General features: G+C 42.1%; 1 protein-coding gene across 10 annotated transcripts in view; it reads right to left on the reverse strand.

The window, feature by feature from the left end:
- Positions 1-18,508, reverse strand: part of EZH2 (enhancer of zeste 2 polycomb repressive complex 2 subunit) — a 131,668-nt gene that overhangs the window by 85,029 nt on the left and 28,131 nt on the right. For 4 of the 10 annotated variants that reach the window (XM_061587485.1, XM_061587484.1, XM_061587483.1 and 1 more), the window contains exons 2-4: positions 8,914-9,068; positions 6,258-6,386; positions 4,598-4,714 (exon numbers count right to left, since the gene is read on the reverse strand). In XM_061587485.1, coding sequence (XP_061443469.1) covers positions 4,598-4,714; positions 6,258-6,386; positions 8,914-9,060 — 393 coding nt within the window. In that variant the 5' untranslated portion in view covers positions 9,061-9,068. Of the gene's footprint in view, positions 1-4,597; positions 4,715-6,257; positions 6,387-6,619; positions 6,678-8,913; positions 9,085-18,508 lie in introns of those variants that run through there. The other 6 variants (XM_061587493.1, XM_061587490.1, XM_061587486.1 and 3 more) reach the window with 5 other exon arrangements.

Genomic DNA, 18,508 nt, shown 5'->3' on the forward strand with positions numbered 1-18,508 from the left:
CCTTTTGTCAATCACCTGATATCAAGTGATCTGTTTGCTTTGGCCTACAAAAACAAAGGCACAGTGCTTTGTAAGCACTGACGATCAGCTCTGTGTCAACTGTCAGCATATCAACAATGCTTGCAAACCCCAATTTTGGCATCCTTGCCACATCTTTACCTGCCCCGCACCTGGTGTCATATATGACAGCAGGTGGCCATTGCTTGACTGAAATGGCCTAGCAGGCCTAATTAGGCCTACCGGCCAGAGGTTTCCTGCCACTGCCTTGAAGTTTTCACTTGCCACAGATCCGAAGTGAACCCCCAAGGGAAAGTGTTATAGTGGTGGAGCACAAACACCAAAAATGACCTCTGACCACCAACCACCTCACTTCATACAGCAAGGGTATAAAGAGGGCATCAACAGATAACAAACATATGGGCAGGAATATGGGTCCCAAGTCCAGTGGGACATAGATGTCCTGCTTTTCCCCCAATAGCTTTTAAAGCCCCAATTATGACAACCAATCACAGGGCTGATGAAAGGCTGCTCAAATTCGTTCCCAACCATGTTCTGCCCCATCTGAACTCAAAGCAAAGTTTTGTTTATCAGAGTTCTGATAGGTAGTAAAAGGGGAAGCACATCCAGATTGTGTTAGCCTTGGTTCCAATCACAGTTTGATTGGGGGAAACAAACACAAAGCCAGACTCTTGTTTTTTTCTTCCCCAGCACAGCAAGGGGAAAAGCAAACTGGTAACTTTTGAGCAGCATGCACAAGCGCCCTGCTTCTTTGTGTTAACCATATTTTATTGTGGTTTAATGCAACATGCAAATTGGACCAACTTGTAACTAAATATGGCTATCTATCTTCAGGCTAAGTCATCATTTGAGACTTGGGCAACGAATCACAAAAGCCAGAAACTGAGTAGAAAAATATATGCTTTACTACCTGAATACAAACTATTAGCACAAACCCAAATGTCTTGCAAGTAATGGAATAATTATCTAAAGCTGCCAATACAAGACCCAGAATAATTGTGTATATTCAACAACATTCCCTCAGCTTTAATAAACACAAATTTATTTATTTATTTTAAAAATCATTAAGCAATGACATCTTACTCTAAAGAAGTTGAGCAAAATTTATCACAGTATTAAATCGATGTTCGCGATGCTGGGTTCCAAAAGCAAATTTTATACATGTGTCCTGGACATGCCCCAATATAGAAAACTAAAAAATGACGACTGTTAAAATTCAACAGATTACAGGCTACCAGCTACCAATAAAAGCAGATACAGAACAGTTAGCTCTGGAACTTGTAGCCAGGCTATGTACCACACAATGCTGAAAATTACCAGAATCAGCTAACTTTACAGAATGGTTGAAAAAAATCTGGGAAACTGCCTTACAAACAAAACTGGTGTATTATTCAAAGGCTAAGCAAAACTCACAGGACAACAGCCTCACTGAAAATGGTCTGTATTTATCAAATATTGGAATTAAAATTTCCAGGACAGTGTATTTTCCCATGCTTTAAGAGCTTGCCTCTTAATTATAAGATTAAAAAATATTACTCTTAATTATTCAGAGTCGTACTGCAGCAGTGTTGTTCAGGTGACAGTCTTCCATCAGCAGAACAGGTAGGGGAGCTATTTTCAGTGATTTTCCCTCCCCCCTACAGCCTCCCCTCCCTACTTCGCAAATCCTCCAGAGCAGAGTTAGGATGTCTGCAGGGAGAAGAGGGAAGAAAAGCCGAGTTAACCCCCAGTTGATTGTTGAGCCATCAGCCTTACTTAATCCACTCCACTGGCACATTCCCCAACACCAGGGGCTAAACTGACTAAGAGCAGAGATTTACACCCCTTAAATTCATTGGCTGGCAGCAGTAGCTAGAGGAACCAGCCACACACATAAACTTAGAACACCCTAGTGAAGGAGCCTGCTCCGTGAGCTAGAGGGAGCCCTCAGCTGACAAAGTGTCAAGGTAAGTTAAGCAGTACAGCAAGTTTGGCAGCAGGATGAAGAGACCAGGGCACACCACTCTGCCTGTCTGTCTCTTGACTTTAACAAAACCTTAGCTTTCAATAAATTAACTCAATAAATTACAAAAATAATTATGCAGGTAGGAAGCCAGCAGGGGTGTGGAGGCTTTAGAAGTCATGGGTGTGCCCTCAGTGCAATGACCTCCTGGCTCTCCAGGAACAGGTTCATTTTCCTTGGGGCCAAGATGGCTGACCTGGAGAGGCTGAGATGGGCAGAGCACTTCGTGGATAAGGCCTTCAGGGACATTATAGATGTGTCCCACTCCAAGGATGATAGCTCTCCTGCTATCATAGAGAATGAGGGCTTCAAGGTAGGAGAGCATCTATCCGAGGAAGAGGGAAATGATCTCTTAGAAGAGACTCATTCCTTGGGTAACGAGCAGCTATGCTCTCATGCCGAGGATGCTTCTCCGTGGGGTGGAGGGATCCTTGTAGTGGGTGATTCAATTATTAGGAACATAAAATAGTTAGGTGTGAGATGGGTGTACAAACCAGAGAGTTAATTGCCTGCTTGATGCAAAGGTTGCGAATGTCACCCGTCATCTAGGGCCCATCCATATCTCCTTTTAATCTACAATCTAAGTCCCTTGTGTTTCCTTTAATTTGCCAATGTTTATATGACCTCTGCCATTTCAAACTTTTTCATACTTAAATCAGCTTTTCCCCTACCCTGCCTCACTAACCTATTAGAATTCTTTAGGAGTGTCAGCAAGCATATAGACAGAGGTGATCCAGTGGACATAGAGTACTTTTAAAAAGCTTTCGACAAGGTTCCTCACCAAAGACTCCTGAGTAAGCTTAGCACTCATGGAATAAGAGAGATCCTCTTGTGGCTCACGAATTGACAGAAAGCAGAGAACAAGAATAAATGGACAGTTCTCCCAATGAAGGGCTGTAGGAAGTGTAATTCCACAAGGATTGGTACTGGGACCTGCGCATTTTAACTTCTTCATAAACCATCTAGAGTAAGGGGTGAGAGAGAGGTGACCAAGTTTGCTGATGATACTAAATAGTTAAGGTTGTTAAAAAGGGATTGCTAACAGCTCCAAAAGGACCTCTCTAAACTGAGTGAATGGGTGGTAAAATGGCAAATGAAATTCAATGTAAGCAAGTGTAAAGTGATACATATTGGAACAAAAAATTCTTAATTTCACATATACACTCATGGGGCCTGAACTGGCAGTGACTGACCAGGAATGAGATCTTGAGATCATTGTGGATAGTTTGATGAAGATGTAGACCCAATGTGCAGCAGCTGTGAAAAAAGCAAATTCCATGCTAAGGATCATTAGGAAAGATAGTGAAAATAAAACTGCTGATATCATAATGTCTGAATCTATGATGCAGCCACATTTGGAATACTGTGTACAGTTCTGGTCGCCTCACCTCAAAAAGGATATTGTAAAGTTGGGAAAAGTTCGGAAAAGGACAACCAAAATGAATAAGGGTATGGAGTGCCTCCCCTATGAGGAAAGGTTGCAGCGTTTGGGGCTTTTTAGTTTAAAGAAAAGGTGAGTTAGAGATGATATGATAGAAGTGTATGAAATTATGCATGGTATGCAAAACGTGGATACAGAAGAGTGTTTCTCCCTCTCTCATAACACTAGAACTCGTGGACATTCAATGACGCTGAATCTTCCAAGATTCAGGGAAGACAAAAGAAAGTACTTCTTCACACAGCGCATAGTGAAACTATGGAATTTGCTTTCACAAGAAGCAGTGATGGCCACCAACTTGGATGGCTTTAAAAGAGGATTAGACAAAGTCATGGAGGATAAGGCTAACTATGGCTACTAGCCATGATGGCTGTGCTCTGCCATCATAGTCAGAGTGAGTATGAGTCTGAAAACCAATTGGCAGCAGCCAAAGGAGGGGAGAGTGGTCTTGCACTCAGGTCCTGCATGTGGGCTTCCCATGGGCACCTGGTTGACCACTGTGAGAAAAAGATGTTGGACTAGAGGGGCCACTGGCCTGATCCAGCAGGCTCTTATGTTCTTAACCACCAAAAATTGCTTCCCTCCCCCTTCTGCTGACTGAAACCCTGCTGTCAGCTGAGCAAAACTGCTTGATACAATCCTTCTACTTTAACTATTTATTCTTTACTACTCTGTTTATTAGATGCTGAATGATCTTTATGAAATAAAAATTCATTTTATGAATCAGACAGGTTCAGAAGATCATAAAAACATCCAGTAGCTAGCATTTTCTACAATTATTTCTTATACGTTTGGTGTAAATTCTGTCTTTCCTCATAAAGAAATCTCCAGATTTTTTTATTCATGAAGAATTATGGCATCATGCCTTTAGTCAAAAGATAAATTAATTCAGATACTTTCTTCAAAATCTAATATTTGTACATACAATTATTTTAATTTTATTCTCATCAGGCATTAATTCTGACACACAATGAAGATTGTTGAACCATTTAAATCTATTAATGGGCATGGTGGCATTGTGAGGTCACACCTCACTGAAAATACAGGATCAACTATTATTCAGCTACTACTATGTCCTGCAAAGCACACTCTTTTGCTGGTTTCCATTTCAGTTGGCTTAATGTCCATATTTCACTTACCATAAAATTTTGCTGCAGGGGAGACCAAGAGTACATTATAGGCACTGAGGCAACAGCATTCAGAGTCTTGAGGGGGATTACTTGTTTTGGAAAATCTAAGTCACTAGTGACAGAACACTAAAAGAAGAAATAAAATTACACTAGTAGTAGTACATTGTTTTCAAACAGCAGCAAAAACCTGATTTGACAAATAAAGGTTTGGATTTTCAAGGGATTTTCAACAGTTTTAATTCAATAAGAAATGTTAACATTTAAGAATGCTTACAGATGTTTGCTTTCATTACTACTACTCCAATAAGATTGTTCCTTATGTATTGCGTACCACTTCTATACCTACATTCTAACAAATGTCCAAGCATACTAGGATAATTTGGGTGGATTGCGTCCAACCAAGGAAAATTTATCTTATATGGAGAGAAAGATGATACAATGCGAGTAAAAATTTCTTATTTGTAGCTTGCAAGACTTGCTGTTCAAGTTGCTCTGTGAAACACAGGCTGGTAAGTCTATCATCCCATCCTTCCCGCACACAATTGAAATTGAAAGGCTATCTAGTTTTCTAAAATGAGCACCTGAAATAGTACCCCATAAAGTCAGGAGGCTGCCTTCCTGTTTCCTTTAAACAGAGGGAACACGGGCACAACACAGAGAGAACACAAAACAAATAATTTGTTTATTATGACAGAGAAGGAAAGACCAGTCCCTTGACCGGCAACTAGTTTTGAACAGAAGCTGTATTGTCAAGTGAGCAAATGCTGAAGGACCAGCAACACTGATTCTACTGACTGACTCACTCTTGTGTGAACCAGGGGATGAGCAAAGAGATAGCATATGTTTTTTAATTGTTTTAAATTTTTTAAATTGTGTTTTAAATTGTGTTTTAAATTGTTTTTAAAAGATGTGTTTTAAATTTGTATATTTGTTTTTAATGTTTTTAGTTACTGTAAACCGCCCAGAGAGCTTCGGCTATGGGGCAGTATACAAACAAACTAACAAACAAACAAACAAATAAATAAAATAATCTAGGAAGAACCAAAGCTCCTTCAGAGATTTCTCCCTCCTACTCTGCTTATTCACCTCAATTGTCCACTGATGTTTGCCTATTTCTTGGCATGCATACCAAGCCAGGAGCCAGGATATATAAAGAGGGGGCTTTCTCAAAGCCTTTGTTGCTATTCATGATAGAGAGCATAAGGTTCCCTCATCTCTGTTTGCATGGGAAGAGGTTGCCAATGTGCATAAGGCGTGGGAACACAGGTTATGCTCAGGAGCCCCCTCCCCCCAGTGTCAGTTGTTTATGCCAATAAACCTGTGCTTATTACCAGTTTCATAAGGCACTTCAATTTTTATCTAGTCAAGAAATAGGTTACTATCAAAACACGTCTCACACACCCAAGACGGACTGCCAGATGGGAATTATTATTGCTGATCAGAAAACAAAGACCACTTTAAGAGTATGGAACCCAGCTCCTCCCTTCCACACTTCAATTAAACAAGCCTCTTGACTTTCAGGGATGGATACTTCTAATATGGACTGTTCTAACCATAAACAAAGAGTATCATGTATTGTTATTTTGCAAGAAAATGCCAACCAACACTCCTCCAGTAAAACAAAGACTTGTTTGCAACTGGATTTCTACAACACATCATGTTAACCAACCTCCCTGGTCCCACGCAATGAGCTCACAGAAGTCATGATGTGTACAGGTTGTATCCGGCGTTGTTTCCATTCTTGATTTAATATTTCTGTTCTTTCTTGTATCTTCTGACGATTAGAATTAAACATGCTCTGAAAATAAAATAATGTTTTAAGAACTGAGAACCCACAAACTTTTATACAGTTATTTGGGTATCTAAAAACAATACCCATCTAACTATTGGAAGGGGAGGGATGTAGCTCAATGGTAGAACATCTGCTTTACAAGCAGAAGGGCTCAGATTCAAGCCACAGCATCTCCAAGTAGGGCTGGGCATGTCTCCAATCTGAAATGCTGAAGAGTTAAACCAAACTGTAAGACTCACTTTACTGTAACTCAGCAGTAGATGACATGCTCTGCAGTCAGAAGGTCCCAGGTTCATCTCCAGGTCAGGCTGTGAAAGACTCCTGCCTGAAACCCTGGAGAGATGTTGCCAGTCAATGTAGACAATACTGAGTAAGATGGCTCAATGGTCTCGCTCAGTAGAAGGCAGCTTCCTATGACTGCACTATAGACATCTAAACAAACTTGCTATAATTCATACACACATGTTCAAGTTTTAGTAGGCAAGGGTATTTCATAGTTCTTAAATTGTGGTCCAAAACATATTTTCAGGTGGTCCCCAAACAAGAAATGAAAGAAAACATATTAACAACTTATTCAAAAGCAAATAGTAACAAAATGCTGAACTCCAACACACTGGAGTTTATAACAAATGTACAGATCAGATAAGGATAAATGGTATACAGTGTGTTCTACTGTTTTCATCCTACAGGCTCCCGTGGTCCACAAAACAACAATACATAAGAACTGTTCTGTGACAATTTGCAGACACATCTTTTTTCAAAAAGAGATAGAGTATTTTCACTGCATCTGACAAAATAATAGGTAAACAAATCTAGGAATTCTACTACCTTATAAGTGCTCAGTCACAAGACTTGCTAAGCATCATATAAGAAGTTAGTATAGTATGCGCTAAGAACTACGCCCATGTAATCAGGGCTGCGGAGTCGGAGTCGTGGAGTCTGAAGCAATTTTGGGTGGAGTCGGAGTCGAAGGTTTGGTGTACCGACTCCACAGCCCTGCATGTAATGCACTATCATAATTCATTATGTCAATACTACAGGCAGCAAAACCAGAGCAGATATTGGGAGATGTGTAGAATACTGAACTAGTGTAGTGTTGAGCTTAAGAGCATAACTGATGAGCCAGCAATCTCTCCAGGCTGCTTTGGGTTACCATCTCTCAGCACACTCCTTTTGCAATATGTGGGTAACCCTTACTATCAGGGTTATTATAGTAAGATATTGACCAAGAACTAAAGAACCACATATTTACACCTAGAGCACTGGAACGTTCATGAATTTCACTTCTGACGGTAATCTCTTGCACTGTGCCAAATGCCACTCCACGTTCCCTAACTTCTAGGAGCGATGGGGGAGGAGGGGAGACTGCTGGTATAGGAAAGAGGTTCTGAAAAGTTCCTGTGTACATGCAGAAGCCCTATTGATCCTGCACAATGTGAAACACTATATGGAGATAATCTCAGGTGCTCTATAATGTGGACACAGTTAATATTCCAAAGCAGCTGATCCAAACTCAACAAAATAATTTAGATAAAGTAGTCATTTCCAAATGATAAACAGTTTTAAAAGATGAAAACATTTCACATGTTCTCTTCAGGCGGATGTTTTAATAGACTGTCACTTTTAGAACATTCTTAAATTTGTGTTTAACATCTTCTTCTGTATACATGATTTCAAAAGCAACTTTATCAGCAGTTCTTTCAGTTTTCCACAATTACATGGCACTTATAATTTGAGTCTGAGCATACTAGCTGGGATCCAAAGCATCATATTAATTCCAGGCACCCAAGATTCCCTCTGAGACTATGGTTGTCTAACAGCAGTCTTACATGCCACTCCGCAGACTGCTTTTGAAACGGAGGGAACTTAAAGCAGTAATTTTCAAATTCATTGTTCAGAGTCAGAGATCCCACTGGTTTCATTGGATTGCAGCCATTCTGTCACACCCCCAAAAAATTCTATGCTGAGGCTAGTAGATATTATGCACTTTGCATATACACGCAAAACTTATTCTAATGCTAATACATGACTCTTTCTACAAGAGAAGAATATGGAATAGGAAACAGCTATTTATTTATTTAAAAACGTCTAGACTGCCTTTCACACAAATGGATTCCAGGGCATTGTACAACAACAAAAATATATTATAATACTAACACAACACAATACCCTTCAAACAATAATAAAATTGAGAAGCAATAAAAATACAAAACTATTAAGCAAAACAGGGGCCATAAAAACAATTGAAACTACCCAGGCAAATAAAAATGTCTTCACCTGGTGTAAACAATTTTTTTAATGTCAGCAATGATAACGTGTCCCTGGGGAGAGCATTCCAGAGTCATGTCACCATCACAGCTCCATAAATCACAGCATGAGCAATTGCTGAAGGCAGTCTCAACTTATTGCTATTATTGCTTATGGCCTTGCATCAGAACCAATATGGGGTGAAAGTCAAAAGCAAAACACAGTATTTTACTACAAAACCATAGTATTACAACAAATTCATACTGAATAAGAATCTTCTTAATACCTTATTACTGGGATTAGGTGTCTTAGTTACCTTTACTTCATCTGCCCGTCTGAATCTCTTGAGCTGCCTAAGTCGCATATATTCTGATTTTACACGCTTCCTCCAGCAAATTGGTCCTTTTTCAGACTTCTTTCCGGTCTGACCCATGATTATCCCTGCAAGGAACAGAACCTGGATATAAGATCAAACACAGTCACCCCTGCTAAGTGGCTGATATCCATGTATGCCACTCATTCTGAGACTAAGGGCCTGTTTATAAATGCAACCCATGCAAAGAAGTGTATGTCTGAATTGGGCTACTGTAGTTCCTGGCACTTATTTCCATTATTACAATGCCATTTTTTCAGCTTGGGATTTCAAATGATCATAGAATAGTAGAGTTGGAAGGGGCCTGTAAGGCCAATCCCCTGCTCAAGGCAGAAATCCAACTTAAAACATACTCAACAGGTGGCTATCCAGCTGCCCTTTGAATGCCTCCAGCACTGCAGGGCACACCCCTCTCTAGGGCACTGGGTCCATTAGTGGCAGGAGACTACCACCCCTAACAGTATGGGTTCGATAAGCCACAGAAGTATCAAGTCATACAATCTTTGCGGTTTAGGTTGATATTCAGCGTACGGCAGCTGCTTTTTCTTCTGTTCATGCTTGCAGTGAATAGATCATCTAAGTGGTTCATTACAAGCAGAAGCTGCCAATAGACTCACCATTGCAAATCGTACGCATGTGGGTTGAGTGGTGATGAGAAGTTGCAGCTTCTAGTCATGACAAATAATTCAAACAACTCATGACTTATAAATGTGGAGTGCTCACAGAGAATGAGGGGAAAGCACCTGCTATTAGTAGAGCTATCATGAGCATCAATCTCCACTCTTACACACGAAATGACCTCAGCACTGAGACTACCAGCTAAATTAACCTGGATCTCACATTCAGAAGCATTTTTAACTTTTGTAGTTAAGTTGTGATGAAGAAATTTTGAGAAATGCCATGTCTGTATTAAGACAGAAAGATACAATAGAAAATATTTAAATAATTTTTACAAGAGATGAAAAACACATTTTATACAATTGCAGAGTTAAATAAAGCTGTGTGCTTTCTACGTTTAAATAAGAAATATTAATTATACAGAAAAAGGCATTTAGTTTCAGCTTGTAGTTGAGTACACCATCTTGCAAAAAAATATTTTGTGATCCACCAGCACAAAAATCGTTGCCTTCAAATTCCATTCAGCAGTAGCTGGGAGGGACTGCTGCCAGATAAACCCTCAAGAGCTCAATGGAAGCCCCAAATATAGGCCCACAGTATTCAAAGCATTGCTGCTACCAGCCATTTTGAACACACCATCCAGTAGTCACTTGCCCTGTTCAACACACACTTGGCCAAGTATCAACACACTCACAAAACGTACATACTCCAGGACACCATAAACAAACACCAGCAGTCCAAGCACACCATGACCACAGTCCCCCATGCTGCCCCATGTACTCATTATGCCAATGAAGCACACCACTACAAAAAGGTCAATGCAAAAATAAGACTTTATTGCAAACACTGGAAAGATACTCAGCAGCACAGAGCAATGGCAGATATCACACCCATGCACCTGTGGACAGACGACAATTCCCTCATACACTTCTCGCTCCCTCATCCCATAAACCCGGCAGGTGGGAGATGACTGACTGGGTTCACAGCCTTCTCTACAGGTGGCATCATGGCACCCTTGTCACTGCTCAGCATCAGACATGACACCACAACCCCCCCTTCACCACCACAGAACCACCCCACAAACACTGCAATGAGTAGAAGGCCCCACCAGAAGTATCTCCAATGGTAACTCCTCCACAAACAATGCTGGTCACTCAGCTTCTGCCTCCAACAGCAGCAGTGGAGGCATCTCAGTTGGGGCAAGGTCACCCAGAGTGGAGTGGACATGGGAGGCCGCACTGGTGCATGTTCCTGGGGATGCCCAGGGAATCCAGCAAGGCAGCTGAAGGGAACCCAGTCACCGTGCTCACAAGGGTTTCTGGGCCAGCGACAAAGACAGTGCCTGTGAGGGGAACAGAGGAGGGGGCATCATCAACATGCCCAGATAATCAGTCCTGTGCTCAGCAAAGAAGCCAGGCATGCCCATAGAAGCTGTCTCTGAAGCATAGAGACATGCAGGAAACCCATATTCACCACCACAGATCAAAGAAAACAACAAGAAATGGATGGGTAGACAAACTGGACAGATGGCCTCCATGCCCTCCTCCACTGGAACAGCACCTTTCCCTTCTTCTGCAGGAACCACCAGGCTCGTGGGTACAGGAGGGTCACCAGCATGCCCCTGGCTGTCATATACATCCTTGGCAAGAGTGGGAACAACAGGACCTGCACATAGAGATTGCAGGAGTGGCACAATCACTACACTTGGAGGAACCCCACATACACCATCCATGTCCCCTACTCCATTAGAGTGTTCCATCTTTGAGGGATTAGACACTGCTGCCCTACACTGCCTTGCAGAGCATGACTGGGTGAGCACCTTCTCATTCACAGCCTCTTTGAAGGGAATGACTAAGTAGATCAGCTCCTTGGCACACACGGATAGCACTATAGGTGTCACTCCATTGCTTGAGGGTGGAATTCCCCATGTGACGGTGGAAGCCCAGGGTGCTAGTCTTCTCTGCAGCACTTGTATACCACTTCCTCCTGCACTCCTCAGCAGGTCCCTACCACAAATTCACAGGGTCATCACAGGGTCAGCCACTACAATCCAGTATAAGCAGGCCTACTCTGCAGGATGCCAGTTTGGCCCACACCGTTTGCACCCCCTGAACAGGCACTGAAGTGCAAGGATCCCTCCCTGGCATCCAGGACAGGAACAAGCAATCGCCCTGCTCAGCAGGCAGTACTAGAATTTCCCAACAAGTCCTCCTCAACTGTCCTTGGGAAGCACTACTGTCCACCACTCCCCTGTCCATCATCTTCCATTTGTGGGTTTCAGCAAGGCAGCAGTGCCCAGTGAATACCTTAGGGGCACAGAGCCTGATCACAAATAATAAGAGGTCCTCCCAGTCACCACTGAAAAACAATGGATCTAGAAGACAGCCAGGACACCTCCCTCACAATACACTTGGGCCTTTGTGCAGGACAGCCAGGACTCAGGAGGGGCCCTTGAGTTGCCAGCAGAAAGCCAATGACACAGCAGGTCGACAGCTCCCATGACACCTACCATATCAGGGAGCTGTCCAGCACACCTAGACCTGGCAGCAAAGCTAGACAGGGGCCATAAAGCTGTTTGCAGTGACAAGTGCTCAACCAGAGGGGGCACGGTGGGGCCACATGGCATGTAGGGCACACACCCATCCATGGACATGTGTCTCCCTCTGCAGAGCCCCTAGGAATTGATCAGTTCTGCTGTATCCTAAAAATGCCTGCCCAATCAGGCCAAGTGAAAAGTTTAAGAAACAGAAAGTTTATCAGACAAAAATGAAGAAAGTCAATTATGCTACATTTACAAATTCTTTATTGCTCAGATACCTTAAAAAGTAACTAGACAATTACAAATCTGTTATCTGTAAGCATTTGGTACAGAGTAATCAATACTCAAGACAGCCTCTCTAAGACAGCAACAATGATCGGAACATTCTCACACTCAACGGATACAAAACAAAAAGTGTTACCTTGCACAGCTCAAGCTTATCTTGGACACAGGGCAAGCCACATCAAAAGGATCTAAATATATGATTAAGCTGTTACCACCACAGATTTCAGTCATCTGTGTCAGTCACTTTTGACTAATTAAATCCATGTACATTTTATCCTCTCCATCAATTAAAATGATTTTTTATGCCACAAGGAGCTTCAGTGCAGGTGCAAGAAAATCTGCATGAACAGAAATGCTAGTGTGTATAACTTCTATGGAAGAAACAATTTCACTACAAAGAATAAATAATACAACAAGAAGCTATAAAAATACAATTAAAAATCAGTATGAATATTTCTTTATTCTTATTATTTATATTTATATCTCACCCTTCTTCCCAAAGGGATCCCAGGACGGCAAACAGAAGATAAATAACATCCATCCCTCCCTCCCTCCCATAGCCAAAGCTCTCTGGGCAGTTTACAACTATTAAATACATTAAAAACAAATATACAAATTTAAAAAACATTTTTTCAAAAGCAATTTAAAAACACATGCTAAAATGCCTGGGAGAAGAGGAAAGTCTTGACCTGGCGCCAAAAAGGTAACAGTGTTGGTGCCAAGCGCACCTCATCAAGGAAATCATTACATAATTTGAGGGCCACCACTAAGAAGGCCCACTCCCATGTTGCCAGACTCCCAGCTTCCCTCCGAGTAGGCACCCAGAGGAGGACATTTGATGTTGAGCGTAGTGTACGGGTGGGTTCATGTCGGGAGAGGCATTCCATCAGGTATTGTGGTCCTAAGCTGTGTAAGGCTTTACAGGTTAAAACCAGCACCTTGAACTGAGCTCAGAAACATACACCCAATGCAAGCGGGCCAGAATCAGTTTTATATGTTTGAACCGTCTGGTCCCTGTTACCAATCTGGCCACTGCATTTTGCACAAACTGCAGTTTCTGAACCATCTTCAAAGGCAGCCCCACGTAGAGCTCATTGCAGTAATCTAACTTGGAGATTACCAGAGCATGGACAACTGAAGCCAGGTTATCCCTGTCCAGATAGGGGTGTAGCTGGGCCACCAACCGAAGTTGGTAGAAGGCACTCCGTGCCACCGAGGCTACCTGACCCTCAAGTGACAGAGATGGTTCTAGGAGAACCCCCAAGCTACGAACCTGCTCCTTCAGGGGGAGTGCAACCCCATCCAGGACAGGTTGGACATCCACCGTCCGGTAAGAAGAACCACCCACTAGCAGCATCTCAGTCTTGTCTGGATTGAGCCTCAGTTTATTAGCCCTCATCCAGTCCATTGTCTCAGCCAGGCACTGGTGCAACACATTGACAGTCTCACCTGAAGAAGATGAAAAAGAGAAATAGAGCTACGTGTCATCAGCATACTGATGGCAGCACACTCCAAAGCTCTGGATGACCCCACTCAATGGTTTCATATATGTTGAAAAGCATGGGGGACAGAAGTGATCCCTGCGGAACCCCATACAGGAGAGTCCAGGGTGCTGAGCAATGTTCCCCAAGCACCACCACCTGGAGCTGACCCACCAAGTAGGGGCAGAACCACCGCCATGCAGTCCCTCCCACTCCCAACTCAGCCAGTCTTCCCAGAAGGATACCATGGTCAATGTATCGAAAGCCGCTGAGAGATCAAGGAGAATCAACAGAGTCACACTCCCCTTGTCTTTCTCCCGACAGAGATCATCATACAGGGCGACCAAGGCTGTTTCCGTGCCAAAACCAGGCCTGAAACCCAACTGAAATGGATCCAGATAATCAGTCTCATCCAAGAGTGTGTGGAGCTGGCCTGCCACCAGTCGTTCAAGGAACATTTCAGTACAGATGGAAACTTGGATAAAGTCTCTACTTACAAGGTTTGTTGAAAGAGGAAGGTCTTCAAGTAGGTGCCAAAAGAACAGAGATGGTGCCTGACTTAATATTTAAAGAGAGGGAATTCCACAGGGTAGGTGCCACAACACTAATGGTCCGCTTTCTATGTTGTGTGGAATGGACCTCCTGATGAGATGGTATCTGCAGGAAGCCCTCACTTTCAGAGCGCAGTGATAGTCTGGGTATATGAGGTACGGGACAATCTTTCAGATGTCCTGGTTCCAAGCTATGTAGGGCTTTACACACCAAAACAAACTCCTTGAACTTCACCTAGTAGTTAATGGCAGTAGCTGCAATTCTTTCAGCAGCAGGATAATGTGCTGGTGATATCCTGCCACAGTGAGCAGTCGTGCTAGCACATTTTGCATGAGCTGTAGCCCCACATAAGAGCACATTACAGTAATCCAGCCTGGAGATTACTAGTGGATGCATGACAGTGTTCAGGCTATTCTGGTCCAGAAACTGCCGTAGCTATCTTACCAGCTGAAGCTGGTAAACAACACTCCTAGCCACTAAGGTCACCTGGGCCTCTAGCAACAAACATAAATCCAGGACCACCCCCAGACAATGAACCTGCGCTTTCAGAGGAAGTACAAACCCATTCAAAGCAGGCAATTGACCAGTTATCTCGCCTAAGGAACTACCTATGCAGAGATTCTGTCTTGCTAGGATTCAGACTCAGTTTATTGGCCCTCATCAAGCCCACCGAGTCCAGGCACTGGTCCAGGGCTTGCACAGCCTCTCCTGATTCAGATATTACACAAAAATAGAGCTCGGTATCATCAGCGTACTGCTGACACCTTGCCCCAAATCTCCTGATGACCGCTCCCAAGAGATTCATATAGATGTTAAACAGCACTGTGGACATGATGGTACCCTGTGGCATCCCACAGCACACTGCCAGGGGACTGAAAGTCAATCACTCACTGCTATTCTCTGAAGCCAACCCTGGAGACAAGATTGGAACCACTGTAGAACAGTGTCTCCGACACCCATTTCACGAAGTCAGCTCAGAAAGATACCATTATCAATAGCATCAAAAGCCACTTAGAGATCAAGAACAAATACAAGGGTCACACTCCCCCTCTCTTTCTTCCAGTAAAGATCATTCATTAGGTCAAGCAAGGCTGAATCAGTTCCATAACCAGGCCTGAAACCAGATAAGAATGAATCAAGATGGGCTCCTACTGAGAAAAAGGGCGGGATATAAATCAAATAAAATAATGTGCATTATGTGCCTTCAAGTCTATTACGACATATGGTGGTGACCCTATGAATCAGCGACGTCCAATAGCATCTGTCATGAACTACCCTGTTCAGATCTTGTAAGTTCAGGTCTGTAGCTTCTTTTATGGAATCATCCATCTCTTGTTTGGTGTTCTTCTTTTTCTAATCCCTTCTGTTTTTCCCAGCATCATGGTCTTTTCTAGTGAATCATGTCTTCTCATTATGTGTCCAAAGTATGATAGCCTCAGTTTCATCATTTTAGCTTCTAGTGATAGTTCTGGTTTAGTTTGATCTAACATCCAATGATTTGTCTTTTTAACGGTCCATGGTACCGGCGAAGCTCTCCTCCAATACCACATTTCAAATGAGTTGATTTTTCTCTTATTCGCTTTTTTTCACTGTCCAACTTTCACATCCATATACATAGATCAGGAATAGCACAGTCTAAATTATCCTGACTTTGCTGTTCAATGATACATCTTTGCATTTGAGGACCTTTTCTAGTTCTCTCATAGCTGCCCTCCCCAGACCTAGCCTTCTTCTGATTTCTTGACTATGGTCTCCATTTTTGGTTAATGACTGTGCCGAGGTATTGATAATCCTTGACAAGTTCAATGTCCTCATCGTCAACTTTAAAGTTACATAAGTCTTCTGTTGTTATTACTTTAGTCTTTTGGACGTTCAGCTGTAGTCCTGCTTTTGTGCTTTCCTCTTTAACTTTCATCAGCATTCGTTTCAAATCATTACTGGTTTCTGCTAATAGTATGGTATCGTCTGCATATCTTAAATTATTGATATTTCTCCCTCCAATTTTCATACATCCTTCATCTTGGTCCAATCCCACTTTCCATATGATATCTTCTGCATATAGATTAAATAAATAGGGTGATAAAATACACCCGTCTCACACCCTTTCCGATGTAAAACCAATCGGTTTCTCCATGTTCTGTCCTTACAGTATTGTCCAGAGTACAGGTTGTGCATCAGGACAACCAGATGCTGTGGCACTCCCACTTCTTTTAAAGCATTCCATAGTTTTTCATGATCTACACAGCCAAAGGCTTTGCTATAATCTATAAAGCACAGGGTGATTTTCTTCTGAAATTCCTTGGTCCGTTCCATTATCCAATGCATGTTTGTGAAATGATCTGTGGTGCCTCTTCCCTTTCTAAATCCAGCTTGGACATCTGGCATTTCTTGCTCCATATATGGTAAGAGCCTTTGTTGTAGAATCTTGAGCATTACTTTACTTGCATGGGATATTAACAGAATAGTTTGATAATTACTGCATTCCCTGGGATCCCCTTTCTTTGGAATTGGGATATATATTGAACGCTTCCAGTCTATGGGCCACTGTTTAGTTTTCCATATTTGTTCACAATTTTTTGTCAAAATTTGGACAGATTCAATCTCAGTAACCTGTAGCAACTCTACTGGTATGCCATCTATTCCCGGTGATTTGTTCTTCCATTTTAAGAGCAACTTCCACTTCGCATTGTAAGATTTATGGTTCTTCATCATACGGTTCTTCTGTGAATCAATCTGTTATCCTTGCATCTCTTTTATATAGTTCTTCAGTGTGTTGCTTCCATCTTCCTTTTATTTTATCTCGGTCAGTCAGTATATTCCCCTGTTGATTATTCAACGTCCCTACTCTCGGTTTAAATTTTCCTTTAATTTCTCTAATCTTTTGGAATAAAGCCCTTGTTCTACCTTTTTTATTGTCCTCTTCTATTTCTATACAATAGCAGTTGTAACAGTTTTCTTTGTCCCTATATCAGGGCTGTGGAGTCAGAGTCGTGGAGTCGGGAGCAATTCTGGGTGGAATCGGAGTCAGAGTCGGTAGAAATGTACCGACTCCAACTCCTTCATAAATGGCAAATGTATATTAACTAGTAATAACAAATTTACTGTAGTAAAATGGTAGCACAATGCATTTCATCAACACCACCGCGTGAATCCAGAGCTTGGAAAAGTTACTTTTTTGAACTACGGCTCCCATCAGCCCCAGGGATTGGGCTCGTGGGAGTTGTAGTTCAAAAAAGTAACTTTTCCAAGCTCTGGATTCACGCAGTGGTGATGAAATGCCTTGTGCTACCATTTTACTACAGTAAATTTGTTATTACTAGTTAATATACATTTGCCATTTATGAAGGAGTCAGAGTCGGAGTCGGACAGTAGAAAAATAGGAGTCGGAGTCGAAGGTCTGGCGTACCGACTCCACAGCCCTGCCCTATATACTAGTCGTTGTATTATTGCATTTAGGGTTCTGACCATATTTCTGTCTGCTTTTGCTTTCCTTCTCTCTTTAACCATTTTAAGAGTTTCGTCTGTCATCCACTGAGGTCTTTCTCTCCTTTTAGCTAGAGGTATTGTCTTTTTACATTCTTCCCTGATCATGTAGCCATCGTTCTTCTGGTTCTCTACCAATTAAAGCCTCAAATCTGTTCCTTATTTACTCATATTCTTCTGGGATGTTGTTTAAATTGTATCTTGGCATTATGATTGCTTTCTTGGTCTTCTTTAGCTTTACTCCGTTTTTTTTATATTACCAGTTTGTGATCTGTACCACAGTCTGCTCCTGGTCTTGTTTTCACAGAAAGTGTGGAACTTCTCCATTTTCTGCTACCAATTAGATAATCAATTTGATTCCTATATTGACCATTTGGTGATGTCCATGTGTACAGTCGCCTTTTCGGTTGCTCAAAAAATGTGTTTGTAAGAAACAGATTATTGGCTTTGCAGAATCCAATAACTCTTTCACTTGCTTCATTTCTATTTCCTAAGCCCCATTTCCCCACAATTCCTAGTTCTTCTGTTACCTACATTTGCATTCCAGTCC

The sequence above is a fragment of the Rhineura floridana genome, chromosome 10, assembly GCF_030035675.1.
Source record: "Rhineura floridana isolate rRhiFlo1 chromosome 10, rRhiFlo1.hap2, whole genome shotgun sequence".
Classification (NCBI taxonomy): Eukaryota; Metazoa; Chordata; class Lepidosauria; order Squamata; family Rhineuridae; genus Rhineura; species Rhineura floridana.